General features: G+C 46.7%; 1 protein-coding gene and 2 pseudogenes across 1 annotated transcript in view; all 3 read left to right on the top strand.

Moving 5' to 3' along the window:
* Positions 1-17,259, top strand: part of USP40 (ubiquitin specific peptidase 40) — a 93,873-nt gene that overhangs the window by 26,604 nt on the left and 50,010 nt on the right. Inside the window, exons 5-9 of the mRNA XM_006866764.1 lie at positions 431-577; positions 1,675-1,818; positions 4,562-4,690; positions 5,498-5,593; positions 7,813-7,917. Of these exons, the coding sequence (XP_006866826.1) occupies positions 431-577; positions 1,675-1,818; positions 4,562-4,690; positions 5,498-5,593; positions 7,813-7,917 (621 nt within the window). The remainder of the gene's footprint in view (positions 1-430; positions 578-1,674; positions 1,819-4,561; positions 4,691-5,497; positions 5,594-7,812; positions 7,918-17,259) is intronic.
* LOC102823854 lies at positions 2,367-3,713 on the top strand (annotated as a pseudogene).
* On the top strand, positions 10,697-13,852 carry LOC102823476 (annotated as a pseudogene).

Here is a 17,259-nt window from a genome sequence, read left to right as displayed (position 1 = left end):
GCTCACCAGCTGCTCCTTGGAAACCCTATACAGGGTCACTATGTGTTGGAATCGACTCGAAGGCACTTCACAACAACAACTATTAGTTGATAAGCTCAACTTCTTTATGAATTTCTTCGGATACATTTTAAGCCTAAGTATAGTTTGATTTAGAAAGAACGAAATTTAGGGTTATTAATTTCACAATATTTGATCTGGATTGCTTACCTTCTGTTTTATAATGTTTTAGGGAAAAAATTGCTTATTCTGCAAGATCGTCGGTTCAAACTCCCCAGCCGCTCCCTGGAAATCCTGTACAGCATTGTTGTGGGTCAGAAACGACTCGATGGCATTTAACAACAACATTCCCAGTATATGTATGAGTTAGTGATGTATGGGTTCATGACTCTGAAGTTGTCTGCTTTTTTGAGTCTATATTTGTTTCTTTCAGGAAGACTTCTTAGACCTGACTGTAGCAGTCAAAAACGTATCTGGTTTGGCAGATGCACTCTGGAACATGTATGTAGAAGAAGAAGTTTTTGATGGTGACAACTTATACCACTGTGGGACATGTGATCAGCTGGTTACAGCAGTGAAGGTAAGGATATTTCCCAGGGTGTCTGTTTAGTACTTCCTGCTCAGTACACAGTAGCAAGGAATCAATGTGCATAAAAAGTCTGGAAAGAATATACACAAAACCCTAGCACTTTAACACCGGGTCTTGAACAAACGTTTCTGTAATAAGTCTCAATTTCAGTTTTTTACAACCTTTTGAAAGCTTTCAAGAGAATAGTTGTTTTCCTCTCAGCTTCTTCCTCTCCCAGGAAACTTGCCCTTGCACCCTTTTCAACAAACTCTTCTTACATCTGCTTTATGCAGACTGCTATTCTGAAGAAGGCAGCTGTTAAGTGTCATCAAGTCAGTTCTGACTCATAATGATGCTGTATAGGGCTTCCGAGGAGCAACTGGTGAGTTTGAATCACCGACCTTGTGGTTCAAACTGACCTTGCAGTCCAGTGCTTATCCTGCAGTGCCACACAAGGACTCCAAAATTTAAGATTGGTGACTATTTTACCCCAGTTTGTGGATCTTAACTTTCAGGGAACTCCAAGGCTTTGTACACTCTAGTGAAAGCTATGGGGTCCTCGCCCCAGGAAAGTACCTAAAATTGTCCTAGGATTTAAGGTGTTCAGATCCCAGGTTAACAGCACCAGTTTTTCAGTAAATAAAAAGAACTAGGTTTCTGTAAAGGTGCCCTGGTGACCTCACTGGACTAAGCATTGGACTGCTAACCACAAGGTTGTCAGTTCAAACCTTCCTACAGCTTCAGGGAAGAAAGCCAAGGCTGTCTGCCCTGGTTAAGACTTACCGTCTCGGAAACCCCGAGGAGGAGCGGTTCTCTGTCCTGAAAGGCTAGGGGCTGGGCAGGAAATGGGCCTGCCCGTAACATCGCATTGCGGGGTGTCAGTGCTAACGCGTGTCACTGGGGAGTCCGAGCGTAGTTGTCAGTGTGAATGTGTGATTCCACCTCAGGTCTCCCAGAGCCGCACTGATACCACACTAAGGAATTTAGGGACTGTAAGACATTGATCTTAAAACTGCCTCATGGATGTACTTTTTGTGTCTTAAGCAATATCACTCATTCTTTGTGTATAAGTGGACTCTTAAACTTTGATTTTTTTTTTTTCTTCACAGTCAGCCAAATTACGCAAGCTGCCTCCTTTTCTTACGGTGTCATTATTAAGATTTAATTTCGATTTTGTGAAGTGTGAACGATACAAGGACACTAGCTGTTACACATTTCCTCTCCGGATCAATCTCAGACCTTTTTGTGAACAGGTTTGATCTATTTTGCTTTGAAATATTTTTCTCCCTCCCAAAATTGAATCTTTTATTGTTCAGTAGCTTTATCGGGAGATTTCTCAACGAGCACCATAAACATCGTGAGTCAGGTTGTGGTGGGGCCAGCCTGTGTGCTGTAGGTGTCTAGTGGCACCTCTGCCCACTCAATTCCAATAGTGCCTCCAGACCTCACAGCTGTGATAACCAAGCTGTCTCCAGACATTGCCAGAGCCCGGGTAGGTGAGGAGCAAAGCCCCTGCAGTTTGAGAAGCACTGGTTTGTTATGGTCTCCAAAATACGGCTTCATTCCCACTTCTGGATTCACCCTCTTTGCAAACCTTTGAAGGGAAATTGTAAAAACAAAAGTAGAAAATGACCCTGCCTCGGGAGGCGGGACCTCGTGGCGCGGTCGGAGGCGGGGCAAGCTTTGCATCTCTCGGTGGAGGCGGCCTCCGTGTGGGGCGAGCACGGGGACCCTGCGCCGGCCCGCTCCTGGGTGCCGCGCCATGCGAACACCGGCCTAGAGCCAGGATTGGAACCACAAGATGGCTGCCCAGGACCCTGGGGGCATTAGCCCTCTCCAGCAAATGGTGGCTTCCGGGGCTGGAGCTGTGGTCACCTCCCTCTTCATGACACCCCTGGACGTGGTGAAGGTGCGCTTGCAGTCCCAGAGCCGCCCCTCAGTGGCCTGTGAAATGACAGCTCCTTCTAGACTCTGGTGTGTCTCCTACACCAAATTGCCCGCCTCTCTCCAACCCACAGGGACGTGCCTCCTGTACTGCAATGGGGTCCTGGAGCCTCTTTACCTGTGCCCAAACAGTGCCTGTTGTGCCACCTGGTTTCAGGATCCTACCCACTTCACTGGCACCATGGATGCCTTTGTGAAGATTGTACGGCATGAGGGCACCAGGACCCTGTGGAGCAGCCTCCCGGCCACCCTGGTGATAACTGTACCAGCCACTGCCATCTACTTCGCCGCCTATGACCAACTCATGACTTTCCTGTGTGGCTGAGCCTTGACTTCTGACCTCTATGCACCAATGGTGGTTGGCCCACTGGCCCGCTTGGGCACGGTGACTGTCGTCAGCCCCCTGGAACTGGTACGGACAAAGCTGCAGGCTCAGCATGTGTCCTTCCGGGAGCTGAGCATCTCTGTGCAGACCGCGGTGGCTCAGGGAGCCTGGTGTTCCCTGTGGCTGGGCTGGGGGTCCACTGCCCTTCAGGATGTTCCCTTCTCAGCCCTCTGTTGGTTCAACTACGAGCTGGTGAAGAACTGGCTCAGTGGACCCAGACCAAAGGCTCGGACCTTCGTGGGCATCAGCTTTGTGGATAGTGGCATCTCAGGGACGGTGGCGGCCATCCTGACTCTGCCTTTTGATGTGGTGAAGACTCAGCACCAGGTTGCTCTGGGAGCAATGGAGGCTATGAGAGTGAGACCCCCATGTGTCGACTCCACCTGGCTGTTGCTGAGGAGGATTCTGGCCGAATCGGGCACTAGGGGGCTCTTTGCAGGCTTCCTCCCGAGGAGCATCAAGGCTGCCCCCTCCTGTGCCATCATGATCAGCACCTATGAGTTCAGCAAAAGCTTCTCCCAGAAGCTCAACCAGGAACAACTAACTACGGGCCCTCGAAAGTGGCCATGGGCTGAGGACCCCCATCTCTTCCAGGGATGGGGTGCAGGGCCAGAGGAGACTGAGGCAAGTGCCTTTTCCTCAGCACTGAGGAGCGGGAGCAGGGCCCTGCATTCCTTCCCACCTCAGGGCCCTCAGGACCTCGGATGTGGTTCCTCCTGCTGCTCTCCCCCGAGACTCAGCATTCTCACTACCCCCACCAGGTTCAAGGCCAAATCTGCTGCCTGCTCACACCCTCCTTTCCATGTATGTTTGCTGTAACTGGGTCTGCCTCCAGGAGTCAAAACCCCTGCGTCCATTAATTCCTGATGTCTAAAGATGATGAACTTTAAAAAGAAAATAACCCCGCCTCTGTTAAAGTCAGTGAACTGGACTTTGCTGTTTGCGTTTCCTTTATTGTAAATGTGGTAGCGCACTATGTATCTAGGAAGTGGTGGTGCTGTTAGGCTCCGACTCACAGGGACCCTGTATAGGTTTTCCGAAGAGTGGCTGATGGGTTTGAACCACCGCTTTTGTGGTTCAAACTGACCTTGTGGTCAAGCACAGATCTTGCAGCGCCACACCAGGACTCCATCAAAAAGAAAAGAAAAAAAAAAACAGACAAGACTTCACTAGTCTGGAATTTGTAACTTGGAGAAAAACGTTCTGAAAACAAATGAGTTACACAGTTGACCTAATGGTTATACTATACATTTTCAAATATTCCATCCTTACTATACATGCCAAGATCAAAATGATGCGACGTGTGTATTACAGAGCTCTTGTTGGCTAGTTACTAGACGTCTCAGTACAAAAGTCATCTTTTGTTGATCAACATTTTAAACTTCCAACTCTTCACAGACAGGCTTTCCTCTGCCTCAGCCTAACTAGTGAGCATTTTGTGTTTATTGCACTGCATTCCTTCCCAGTCAGAGTTCTGGTGTGTGGGTCCTCAGCCTGTGGTTGACATACAGAAGAATTCCAAATTGGACATTTCAAGCCAATTCTTTGAATCCATATGAATGTATCCTTAAGTACCAGATGGCAGGGAAGTGTCTTACTCATTTCAGTAGTTGTCGTTTTCCTTTGTTCCATGTCAACAGTCTAACAGTTCCATGTCACTTTCCTAGAGTGAATCGGATGACTCGGAATACATGTACGACCTCTTTTCGGTTATTGTGCACAAAGGTGGCTGCTATGGGGGACATTATCATGTGTATATTCAAGACATTGACCACCTGGGGAACTGGCAATTCCAGGTGATGTATGGAAATTCACTACAGTTCCTGTTGTTCTAAGTGAGGATATCTTAAGTGTTATTTATATGTTTACTCTGTAGAAAACTTTGCAAGGCTGTGGGTAGAAGTGTCAGTTTACTTCTAAACAGTTTCAAACAACAGAGTCCCGTCCTTTGCTTACCACAATGAGCCTGCCTCACAAGTTACAGACCAATCACAGAGCGGAGCAGGCTGCTGCCCGGGCCAGAGAGAAAGGCTCCCACCATTCAGTTGTTTACAGTTACCTAGGCGCTTACCTACAAAGCCTCCCAGAGAGCAGACAGGAGCAGAGGGTATTCCTCAGGGCTTAGGGGACAGAGAACTAAGGTGAAAGGTCACATAACAGGCCTCATCTCACCACATTTGTGAGGACCCCAAGCCTGTTGTCTTGCATTTTCAGTTTCCTCTAATAGAAAATGTGTTCCCTGAAATACGGTGACGATGTTTTAGGCCAGCACTAGTCAGTGATGAAGACCAGCAAGTGTTTTTAAGTGAATGGCCGTGAAAACCCAGCGTGTTCAAGCTGATAGTGCTGACTTAGGAGGACATGCCAGACCCCTGTGTGTACATGCCAGTAGCTTTGCTCCCTCACAGACCTACTCAGAGTTACGGTCCCGAGATCCCTCAGCCACGGTGAAAGGCAAAGGCAGGCTGGCCTGGTTCCAGAGCGTCAGCACGTTGTGGGGCTGTCTTACTACCACTTCTCTGTCCCATAGGTGACGTGGTTATTTTGTGAGAAGCCTTTTTAGGGGTTAATATCAAAAGGACTTTTACTATTTTCTTTCCTAGGAGGAAGAAAGTCAACCAGATGTGAGTTTGAAAGCTCTTCGCATTGGAGAGGAGACTGATGACCCACTGATGGTTCTACATGCAATCTTATCCCAGGTAGGGGTGTGCACATGGCAGCTGCATGTCTGTAGAGAATGATGGTGCTGTTAGCTGTAAGTGCAGTCCTGAGTCGAGGAAGTGTATTCAGTAGTGAGTTGTGAGCTGGGCTGCTAACCACAGGGTCAGTAGTTCAAATCATCCAGTCGCTCCGCAAGAGAAAGATGAGGCTTTCTGCTCCCATTAAGATTCACAGCCTAGGAAACCCTCTACAGGGTCTCTATGAGTTGGAACCGTCTCAGAGGCACCACCACCACCAGCAGCAGCACGAGACTTTGGTGTCGAATTCTCGCCTTCTCTGTGAGAGCCCAGGTTCAGTGAGTCCTCGTCCTATGCACCTCACATCAGTGGAGGTGTGTGTGTTAGTCTGATACTGAAGGAAGGGGTCCGGTTGGCATAATAGTTAAACACTCAGTTGGTCCATCTGCTCCGTGAAATAAAAGCACTGGCGGGAACCTGTTGCGGTGAAGTAGACAGCCTTGGAAACCTTACAGAGCAGTTCGGCTCGGCTCGGTGTGGTCTCTGAGTGGAACTCAACTTGACCACACAGCAGCAGCGGTGCTGAAGAGATGCCAGCAGAGCTTCCACACTCAGACAGTCTGCTGCTGAAATCCCAACAGCCTGAGTTGCGGCCTATCGGGGCGCTGGCATAGTAGCTTGGTGCTCATTTGTGCACAGGCTCCCCACGAGTCATTGGTCAACTTGATAGCAACTATCACCACCAACAAGCTGTCTCCATCAGGACACACCTAAAAAGCAGGATTAGCTCTCTGCTGATGACATGTGACCAGTGGCTCACACGAACCTGGCCTGTAATTGCTCCAGAGAGCAGGACTTCAGGGTTTACTCATCCTGTATCTGTGCTGACTTTATTTAAAACAGAATTTTACTGTTTAGCTATGTTACCTTTTTACTGTCTGTAGAACCTAAAGCTTTGCTCCCTTAGTTATTCCTGGATACTGATTTTTTTAAGTTTTCCCATACTCATCTGATATTATCAGGAGAGACCACTACAGAAGGATGGCATGCTTGGTAAAGTCGAGGGTCAGTAAGAAAGGAGGAAGCTGAATGAGATGAATTTATACAGTGGCCACAACAATGGGCTCAAACACAGTGATGAGTGTGATTGTGGGGAGGGTGCAGGACTGGCCGGTATTGGACATACAGGGTTACTGAGTTGGAACCGACTCATTGGCAGCTAACAACATCAACCCTGTTGTAAAGATGCTAAATTTCCTTTCATGTATTCATTTATTCCTAGACAGGCTTTTATACTTCCTACCAGGGAACTCAAGGAGCTCTGGTAGCATAGTGGTTACGAATTGGGCTGCAAACCACAAGGTCAGCAGTTGAAAACTACCAACTGTTCCGCGGGAGAAAGATGAGGCTTTCTGCTCCCATAAAGATTTATGGCCTCAGAAACCCTGTACAGGGTCGCTATGATTCGGAACCGACTCCACGGCACATAACAACAACAACAATCAGGGACCTCAAAATCCCTTGGTGGTGTAAATGCTTTAGCATTCAGCTCTAGCCAAGAGGTTGATGGTTTGAACCTACCCAGAGGCATGTCACAAGAGAGACCCAGCTTTCTGCTTCCAGAGGTCACAGTTTTGAAAACCCCGTAGAACACAGTTCTTCTCTGATACACATGGATCTTCACGAGTCAGAATCAACTCAGTGGCAATAACAAGACCTTGGACCAAGTCCCTGAACTATGACTATATAGTGTCTGGGTGGTGTTGAAGAGTAAGCCCTGCACTGGTAACTGCAAGGTCGGTGGTGAAAATCCTCCTCTGAAACCCTACACCAAGGTGGCTCTGAGTCAGAACCAAGTCAACAGCACACAACAACAAAGTCAACACTTCTTTTAGAACTGTTCATTCGCCAAGAAATTTAGAGAAGACATCAGTCTTTTTGTTTTTGTACTTAGATGTTTCTGAAAGTCCCACATACTATCAGGAGTGTAATCTGTGTCAGCATACTCTTTGCATGTTGCTCTTTAGATGGTTGAATGTTGGTGTGTAGAAAGTGGCATAATTTAAATATTCTAAACTGAGGCTTAGTCCACTTTTTAAAACTTTTTTTGAAATAAATATGGTTAATCTACTTATGTGTCACTTTTAATTAGATATAATTCCATTTGTTCCTTGGAAATCTTGGTAGAATTATTTCTCGTTAGCTTTTTTCTTACCTGAGTGTATTTCTTTTCTAAGGAGGAGAGTAATCTAATTCCTGTTGATCAGCTGGGCCAGAAGATCTTGAAAAAGACAGGTCTGTCCTGGAACCAGAAGTATAGAAAACAGCATGGAGCACTGCGGAAGGTAAGGTTGGACTATACAATCCCAGTAGCTCAAATCCTGCAGAAGCAGACTTACAATCAGTTTATAATAAAATCAGTATTCTTGCTTACTAGCTAGAATTCAACTGTCAAATAACTGTATATGCCCTAAAGCCAAGAAGTAAACAAAAATATAAGGGGCTTTGGTTGCATCGTAGTTACAAGTTGGGCTGCAAACCTCAAGGTCAGCATTTTGAAATTAGCAGTGGTTGCGCGGGAGAAAGACGGGACTTTCTGCTCCCATAAAGAAAACATTATACAGGGTCGTTATGAGTTGGAACAGACTCCACAGCACATAATCTACCAACCAACCAATCACAGAGGGAGTCCTGCATGGCACTTCGGTTAATGTGCTGGATTTCAAGGTCAGTTTGAACTGCAAGGTTGGTGGTTCAGGCTCACCAGCTGCTCCTTGGAAACCCTATACAGGGTCACTATGTGTTGGAATCGACTCGAAGGCACTTCACAACAACAACTATTAGTTGATAAGCTCAACTTCTTTATGAATTTCTTCGGATACATTTTAAGCCTAAGTATAGTTTGATTTAGAAAGAACGAAATTTAGGGTTATTAATTTCACAATATTTGATCTGGATTGCTTACCTTCTGTTTTATAATGTTTTAGGGAAAAAATTGCTTATTCTGCAAGATCGTCGGTTCAAACTCCCCAGCCGCTCCCTGGAAATCCTGTACAGCATTGTTGTGGGTCAGAAACGACTCGATGGCATTTAACAACAACATTCCCAGTATATGTATGAGTTAGTGATGTATGGGTTCATGACTCTGAAGTTGTCTGCTTTTTTGAGTCTATATTTGTTTCTTTCAGGAAGACTTCTTAGACCTGACTGTAGCAGTCAAAAACGTATCTGGTTTGGCAGATGCACTCTGGAACATGTATGTAGAAGAAGAAGTTTTTGATGGTGACAACTTATACCACTGTGGGACATGTGATCAGCTGGTTACAGCAGTGAAGGTAAGGATATTTCCCAGGGTGTCTGTTTAGTACTTCCTGCTCAGTACACAGTAGCAAGGAATCAATGTGCATAAAAAGTCTGGAAAGAATATACACAAAACCCTAGCACTTTAACACCGGGTCTTGAACAAACGTTTCTGTAATAAGTCTCAATTTCAGTTTTTTACAACCTTTTGAAAGCTTTCAAGAGAATAGTTGTTTTCCTCTCAGCTTCTTCCTCTCCCAGGAAACTTGCCCTTGCACCCTTTTCAACAAACTCTTCTTACATCTGCTTTATGCAGACTGCTATTCTGAAGAAGGCAGCTGTTAAGTGTCATCAAGTCAGTTCTGACTCATAATGATGCTGTATAGGGCTTCCGAGGAGCAACTGGTGAGTTTGAATCACCGACCTTGTGGTTCAAACTGACCTTGCAGTCCAGTGCTTATCCTGCAGTGCCACACAAGGACTCCAAAATTTAAGATTGGTGACTATTTTACCCCAGTTTGTGGATCTTAACTTTCAGGGAACTCCAAGGCTTTGTACACTCTAGTGAAAGCTATGGGGTCCTCGCCCCAGGAAAGTACCTAAAATTGTCCTAGGATTTAAGGTGTTCAGATCCCAGGTTAACAGCACCAGTTTTTCAGTAAATAAAAAGAACTAGGTTTCTGTAAAGGTGCCCTGGTGACCTCACTGGACTAAGCATTGGACTGCTAACCACAAGGTTGTCAGTTCAAACCTTCCTACAGCTTCAGGGAAGAAAGCCAAGGCTGTCTGCCCTGGTTAAGACTTACCGTCTCGGAAACCCCGAGGAGGAGCGGTTCTCTGTCCTGAAAGGCTAGGGGCTGGGCAGGAAATGGGCCTGCCCGTAACATCGCATTGCGGGGTGTCAGTGCTAACGCGTGTCACTGGGGAGTCCGAGCGTAGTTGTCAGTGTGAATGTGTGATTCCACCTCAGGTCTCCCAGAGCCGCACTGATACCACACTAAGGAATTTAGGGACTGTAAGACATTGATCTTAAAACTGCCTCATGGATGTACTTTTTGTGTCTTAAGCAATATCACTCATTCTTTGTGTATAAGTGGACTCTTAAACTTTGATTTTTTTTTTTTCTTCACAGTCAGCCAAATTACGCAAGCTGCCTCCTTTTCTTACGGTGTCATTATTAAGATTTAATTTCGATTTTGTGAAGTGTGAACGATACAAGGACACTAGCTGTTACACATTTCCTCTCCGGATCAATCTCAGACCTTTTTGTGAACAGGTTTGATCTATTTTGCTTTGAAATATTTTTCTCCCTCCCAAAATTGAATCTTTTATTGTTCAGTAGCTTTATCGGGAGATTTCTCAACGAGCACCATAAACATCGTGAGTCAGGTTGTGGTGGGGCCAGCCTGTGTGCTGTAGGTGTCTAGTGGCACCTCTGCCCACTCAATTCCAATAGTGCCTCCAGACCTCACAGCTGTGATAACCAAGCTGTCTCCAGACATTGCCAGAGCCCGGGTAGGTGAGGAGCAAAGCCCCTGCAGTTTGAGAAGCACTGGTTTGTTATGGTCTCCAAAATACGGCTTCATTCCCACTTCTGGATTCACCCTCTTTGCAAACCTTTGAAGGGAAATTGTAAAAACAAAAGTAGAAAATGACCCTGCCTCGGGAGGCGGGACCTCGTGGCGCGGTCGGAGGCGGGGCAAGCTTTGCATCTCTCGGTGGAGGCGGCCTCCGTGTGGGGCGAGCACGGGGACCCTGCGCCGGCCCGCTCCTGGGTGCCGCGCCATGCGAACACCGGCCTAGAGCCAGGATTGGAACCACAAGATGGCTGCCCAGGACCCTGGGGGCATTAGCCCTCTCCAGCAAATGGTGGCTTCCGGGGCTGGAGCTGTGGTCACCTCCCTCTTCATGACACCCCTGGACGTGGTGAAGGTGCGCTTGCAGTCCCAGAGCCGCCCCTCAGTGGCCTGTGAAATGACAGCTCCTTCTAGACTCTGGTGTGTCTCCTACACCAAATTGCCCGCCTCTCTCCAACCCACAGGGACGTGCCTCCTGTACTGCAATGGGGTCCTGGAGCCTCTTTACCTGTGCCCAAACAGTGCCTGTTGTGCCACCTGGTTTCAGGATCCTACCCACTTCACTGGCACCATGGATGCCTTTGTGAAGATTGTACGGCATGAGGGCACCAGGACCCTGTGGAGCAGCCTCCCGGCCACCCTGGTGATAACTGTACCAGCCACTGCCATCTACTTCGCCGCCTATGACCAACTCATGACTTTCCTGTGTGGCTGAGCCTTGACTTCTGACCTCTATGCACCAATGGTGGTTGGCCCACTGGCCCGCTTGGGCACGGTGACTGTCGTCAGCCCCCTGGAACTGGTACGGACAAAGCTGCAGGCTCAGCATGTGTCCTTCCGGGAGCTGAGCATCTCTGTGCAGACCGCGGTGGCTCAGGGAGCCTGGTGTTCCCTGTGGCTGGGCTGGGGGTCCACTGCCCTTCAGGATGTTCCCTTCTCAGCCCTCTGTTGGTTCAACTACGAGCTGGTGAAGAACTGGCTCAGTGGACCCAGACCAAAGGCTCGGACCTTCGTGGGCATCAGCTTTGTGGATAGTGGCATCTCAGGGACGGTGGCGGCCATCCTGACTCTGCCTTTTGATGTGGTGAAGACTCAGCACCAGGTTGCTCTGGGAGCAATGGAGGCTATGAGAGTGAGACCCCCATGTGTCGACTCCACCTGGCTGTTGCTGAGGAGGATTCTGGCCGAATCGGGCACTAGGGGGCTCTTTGCAGGCTTCCTCCCGAGGAGCATCAAGGCTGCCCCCTCCTGTGCCATCATGATCAGCACCTATGAGTTCAGCAAAAGCTTCTCCCAGAAGCTCAACCAGGAACAACTAACTACGGGCCCTCGAAAGTGGCCATGGGCTGAGGACCCCCATCTCTTCCAGGGATGGGGTGCAGGGCCAGAGGAGACTGAGGCAAGTGCCTTTTCCTCAGCACTGAGGAGCGGGAGCAGGGCCCTGCATTCCTTCCCACCTCAGGGCCCTCAGGACCTCGGATGTGGTTCCTCCTGCTGCTCTCCCCCGAGACTCAGCATTCTCACTACCCCCACCAGGTTCAAGGCCAAATCTGCTGCCTGCTCACACCCTCCTTTCCATGTATGTTTGCTGTAACTGGGTCTGCCTCCAGGAGTCAAAACCCCTGCGTCCATTAATTCCTGATGTCTAAAGATGATGAACTTTAAAAAGAAAATAACCCCGCCTCTGTTAAAGTCAGTGAACTGGACTTTGCTGTTTGCGTTTCCTTTATTGTAAATGTGGTAGCGCACTATGTATCTAGGAAGTGGTGGTGCTGTTAGGCTCCGACTCACAGGGACCCTGTATAGGTTTTCCGAAGAGTGGCTGATGGGTTTGAACCACCGCTTTTGTGGTTCAAACTGACCTTGTGGTCAAGCACAGATCTTGCAGCGCCACACCAGGACTCCATCAAAAAGAAAAGAAAAAAAAAAACAGACAAGACTTCACTAGTCTGGAATTTGTAACTTGGAGAAAAACGTTCTGAAAACAAATGAGTTACACAGTTGACCTAATGGTTATACTATACATTTTCAAATATTCCATCCTTACTATACATGCCAAGATCAAAATGATGCGACGTGTGTATTACAGAGCTCTTGTTGGCTAGTTACTAGACGTCTCAGTACAAAAGTCATCTTTTGTTGATCAACATTTTAAACTTCCAACTCTTCACAGACAGGCTTTCCTCTGCCTCAGCCTAACTAGTGAGCATTTTGTGTTTATTGCACTGCATTCCTTCCCAGTCAGAGTTCTGGTGTGTGGGTCCTCAGCCTGTGGTTGACATACAGAAGAATTCCAAATTGGACATTTCAAGCCAATTCTTTGAATCCATATGAATGTATCCTTAAGTACCAGATGGCAGGGAAGTGTCTTACTCATTTCAGTAGTTGTCGTTTTCCTTTGTTCCATGTCAACAGTCTAACAGTTCCATGTCACTTTCCTAGAGTGAATCGGATGACTCGGAATACATGTACGACCTCTTTTCGGTTATTGTGCACAAAGGTGGCTGCTATGGGGGACATTATCATGTGTATATTCAAGACATTGACCACCTGGGGAACTGGCAATTCCAGGTGATGTATGGAAATTCACTACAGTTCCTGTTGTTCTAAGTGAGGATATCTTAAGTGTTATTTATATGTTTACTCTGTAGAAAACTTTGCAAGGCTGTGGGTAGAAGTGTCAGTTTACTTCTAAACAGTTTCAAACAACAGAGTCCCGTCCTTTGCTTACCACAATGAGCCTGCCTCACAAGTTACAGACCAATCACAGAGCGGAGCAGGCTGCTGCCCGGGCCAGAGAGAAAGGCTCCCACCATTCAGTTGTTTACAGTTACCTAGGCGCTTACCTACAAAGCCTCCCAGAGAGCAGACAGGAGCAGAGGGTATTCCTCAGGGCTTAGGGGACAGAGAACTAAGGTGAAAGGTCACATAACAGGCCTCATCTCACCACATTTGTGAGGACCCCAAGCCTGTTGTCTTGCATTTTCAGTTTCCTCTAATAGAAAATGTGTTCCCTGAAATACGGTGACGATGTTTTAGGCCAGCACTAGTCAGTGATGAAGACCAGCAAGTGTTTTTAAGTGAATGGCCGTGAAAACCCAGCGTGTTCAAGCTGATAGTGCTGACTTAGGAGGACATGCCAGACCCCTGTGTGTACATGCCAGTAGCTTTGCTCCCTCACAGACCTACTCAGAGTTACGGTCCCGAGATCCCTCAGCCACGGTGAAAGGCAAAGGCAGGCTGGCCTGGTTCCAGAGCGTCAGCACGTTGTGGGGCTGTCTTACTACCACTTCTCTGTCCCATAGGTGACGTGGTTATTTTGTGAGAAGCCTTTTTAGGGGTTAATATCAAAAGGACTTTTACTATTTTCTTTCCTAGGAGGAAGAAAGTCAACCAGATGTGAGTTTGAAAGCTCTTCGCATTGGAGAGGAGACTGATGACCCACTGATGGTTCTACATGCAATCTTATCCCAGGTAGGGGTGTGCACATGGCAGCTGCATGTCTGTAGAGAATGATGGTGCTGTTAGCTGTAAGTGCAGTCCTGAGTCGAGGAAGTGTATTCAGTAGTGAGTTGTGAGCTGGGCTGCTAACCACAGGGTCAGTAGTTCAAATCATCCAGTCGCTCCGCAAGAGAAAGATGAGGCTTTCTGCTCCCATTAAGATTCACAGCCTAGGAAACCCTCTACAGGGTCTCTATGAGTTGGAACCGTCTCAGAGGCACCACCACCACCAGCAGCAGCACGAGACTTTGGTGTCGAATTCTCGCCTTCTCTGTGAGAGCCCAGGTTCAGTGAGTCCTCGTCCTATGCACCTCACATCAGTGGAGGTGTGTGTGTTAGTCTGATACTGAAGGAAGGGGTCCGGTTGGCATAATAGTTAAACACTCAGTTGGTCCATCTGCTCCGTGAAATAAAAGCACTGGCGGGAACCTGTTGCGGTGAAGTAGACAGCCTTGGAAACCTTACAGAGCAGTTCGGCTCGGCTCGGTGTGGTCTCTGAGTGGAACTCAACTTGACCACACAGCAGCAGCGGTGCTGAAGAGATGCCAGCAGAGCTTCCACACTCAGACAGTCTGCTGCTGAAATCCCAACAGCCTGAGTTGCGGCCTATCGGGGCGCTGGCATAGTAGCTTGGTGCTCATTTGTGCACAGGCTCCCCACGAGTCATTGGTCAACTTGATAGCAACTATCACCACCAACAAGCTGTCTCCATCAGGACACACCTAAAAAGCAGGATTAGCTCTCTGCTGATGACATGTGACCAGTGGCTCACACGAACCTGGCCTGTAATTGCTCCAGAGAGCAGGACTTCAGGGTTTACTCATCCTGTATCTGTGCTGACTTTATTTAAAACAGAATTTTACTGTTTAGCTATGTTACCTTTTTACTGTCTGTAGAACCTAAAGCTTTGCTCCCTTAGTTATTCCTGGATACTGATTTTTTTAAGTTTTCCCATACTCATCTGATATTATCAGGAGAGACCACTACAGAAGGATGGCATGCTTGGTAAAGTCGAGGGTCAGTAAGAAAGGAGGAAGCTGAATGAGATGAATTTATACAGTGGCCACAACAATGGGCTCAAACACAGTGATGAGTGTGATTGTGGGGAGGGTGCAGGACTGGCCGGTATTGGACATACAGGGTTACTGAGTTGGAACCGACTCATTGGCAGCTAACAACATCAACCCTGTTGTAAAGATGCTAAATTTCCTTTCATGTATTCATTTATTCCTAGACAGGCTTTTATACTTCCTACCAGGGAACTCAAGGAGCTCTGGTAGCATAGTGGTTACGAATTGGGCTGCAAACCACAAGGTCAGCAGTTGAAAACTACCAACTGTTCCGCGGGAGAAAGATGAGGCTTTCTGCTCCCATAAAGATTTATGGCCTCAGAAACCCTGTACAGGGTCGCTATGATTCGGAACCGACTCCACGGCACATAACAACAACAACAATCAGGGACCTCAAAATCCCTTGGTGGTGTAAATGCTTTAGCATTCAGCTCTAGCCAAGAGGTTGATGGTTTGAACCTACCCAGAGGCATGTCACAAGAGAGACCCAGCTTTCTGCTTCCAGAGGTCACAGTTTTGAAAACCCCGTAGAACACAGTTCTTCTCTGATACACATGGATCTTCACGAGTCAGAATCAACTCAGTGGCAATAACAAGACCTTGGACCAAGTCCCTGAACTATGACTATATAGTGTCTGGGTGGTGTTGAAGAGTAAGCCCTGCACTGGTAACTGCAAGGTCGGTGGTGAAAATCCTCCTCTGAAACCCTACACCAAGGTGGCTCTGAGTCAGAACCAAGTCAACAGCACACAACAACAAAGTCAACACTTCTTTTAGAACTGTTCATTCGCCAAGAAATTTAGAGAAGACATCAGTCTTTTTGTTTTTGTACTTAGATGTTTCTGAAAGTCCCACATACTATCAGGAGTGTAATCTGTGTCAGCATACTCTTTGCATGTTGCTCTTTAGATGGTTGAATGTTGGTGTGTAGAAAGTGGCATAATTTAAATATTCTAAACTGAGGCTTAGTCCACTTTTTAAAACTTTTTTTGAAATAAATATGGTTAATCTACTTATGTGTCACTTTTAATTAGATATAATTCCATTTGTTCCTTGGAAATCTTGGTAGAATTATTTCTCGTTAGCTTTTTTCTTACCTGAGTGTATTTCTTTTCTAAGGAGGAGAGTAATCTAATTCCTGTTGATCAGCTGGGCCAGAAGATCTTGAAAAAGACAGGTCTGTCCTGGAACCAGAAGTATAGAAAACAGCATGGAGCACTGCGGAAGGTAAGGTTGGACTATACAATCCCAGTAGCTCAAATCCTGCAGAAGCAGACTTACAATCAGTTTATAATAAAATCAGTATTCTTGCTTACTAGCTAGAATTCAACTGTCAAATAACTGTATATGCCCTAAAGCCAAGAAGTAAACAAAAATATAAGGGGCTTTGGTTGCATCGTAGTTACAAGTTGGGCTGCAAACCTCAAGGTCAGCATTTTGAAATTAGCAGTGGTTGCGCGGGAGAAAGACGGGACTTTCTGCTCCCATAAAGAAAACATTATACAGGGTCGTTATGAGTTGGAACAGACTCCACAGCACATAATCTACCAACCAACCAATCACAGAGGGAGTCCTGCATGGCACTTCGGTTAATGTGCTGGATTTCAAGGTCAGTTTGAACTGCAAGGTTGGTGGTTAAGGCTCACCAGCTGCTCCTCGGAAACCCTAGACAGGGTTGCTCTAGGTTGGAACTGACTAGACGGCACTTAACAACATCAATCACAAAGTTCATACCCTAAATCTTATCATTTAAAATGATCGCATCAGCTTTTGAGTATCATTTTTAAGTATGATGGTTGTCCAAGGGTTTGCTGCTGCTTTATAAATAATACTTGTTAAGATTTTGTGAATAGCGTTTATGAATTTCATGAAGTTCCTTTTTATTCCTGGTTGCCTAATAGTTTTTATCTTGAATTGAAGTTGAATCATGTCAAATGTGCTTTTTTTTTAAAAAAAAAATTAACATTTATTCATAGGATCACGTGACTCTTTCTCTATTAAATGTGATAAATTGTATTCCTTGATTTTTTTTTTAAATATTAAAACCCCAAAACCAAACACACTGCCATCATCAGAGTCAGCTCTGATTCATGATGGCCCTGCATAGGGTTCCCAAACCGCTAAATGTTTATGGGAACAGTGTCATCTTTTTCCCATAGAGTGGCTGGTAGGTTTGAACAGCTGAACTTGTGGTTGACAGCCCAATGCCTAACCCATAGTGCCACCAGGGATTCTTTTT

Source organism: Chrysochloris asiatica, unplaced genomic scaffold, assembly GCF_000296735.1.
Source record: "Chrysochloris asiatica unplaced genomic scaffold, ChrAsi1.0 scaffold00096, whole genome shotgun sequence".
Classification (NCBI taxonomy): Eukaryota; Metazoa; Chordata; class Mammalia; order Afrosoricida; family Chrysochloridae; genus Chrysochloris; species Chrysochloris asiatica.
The sequence above is the reverse complement of the archived record's forward strand: the minus strand, read 5'-3'. Positions and strand labels throughout refer to the sequence as shown.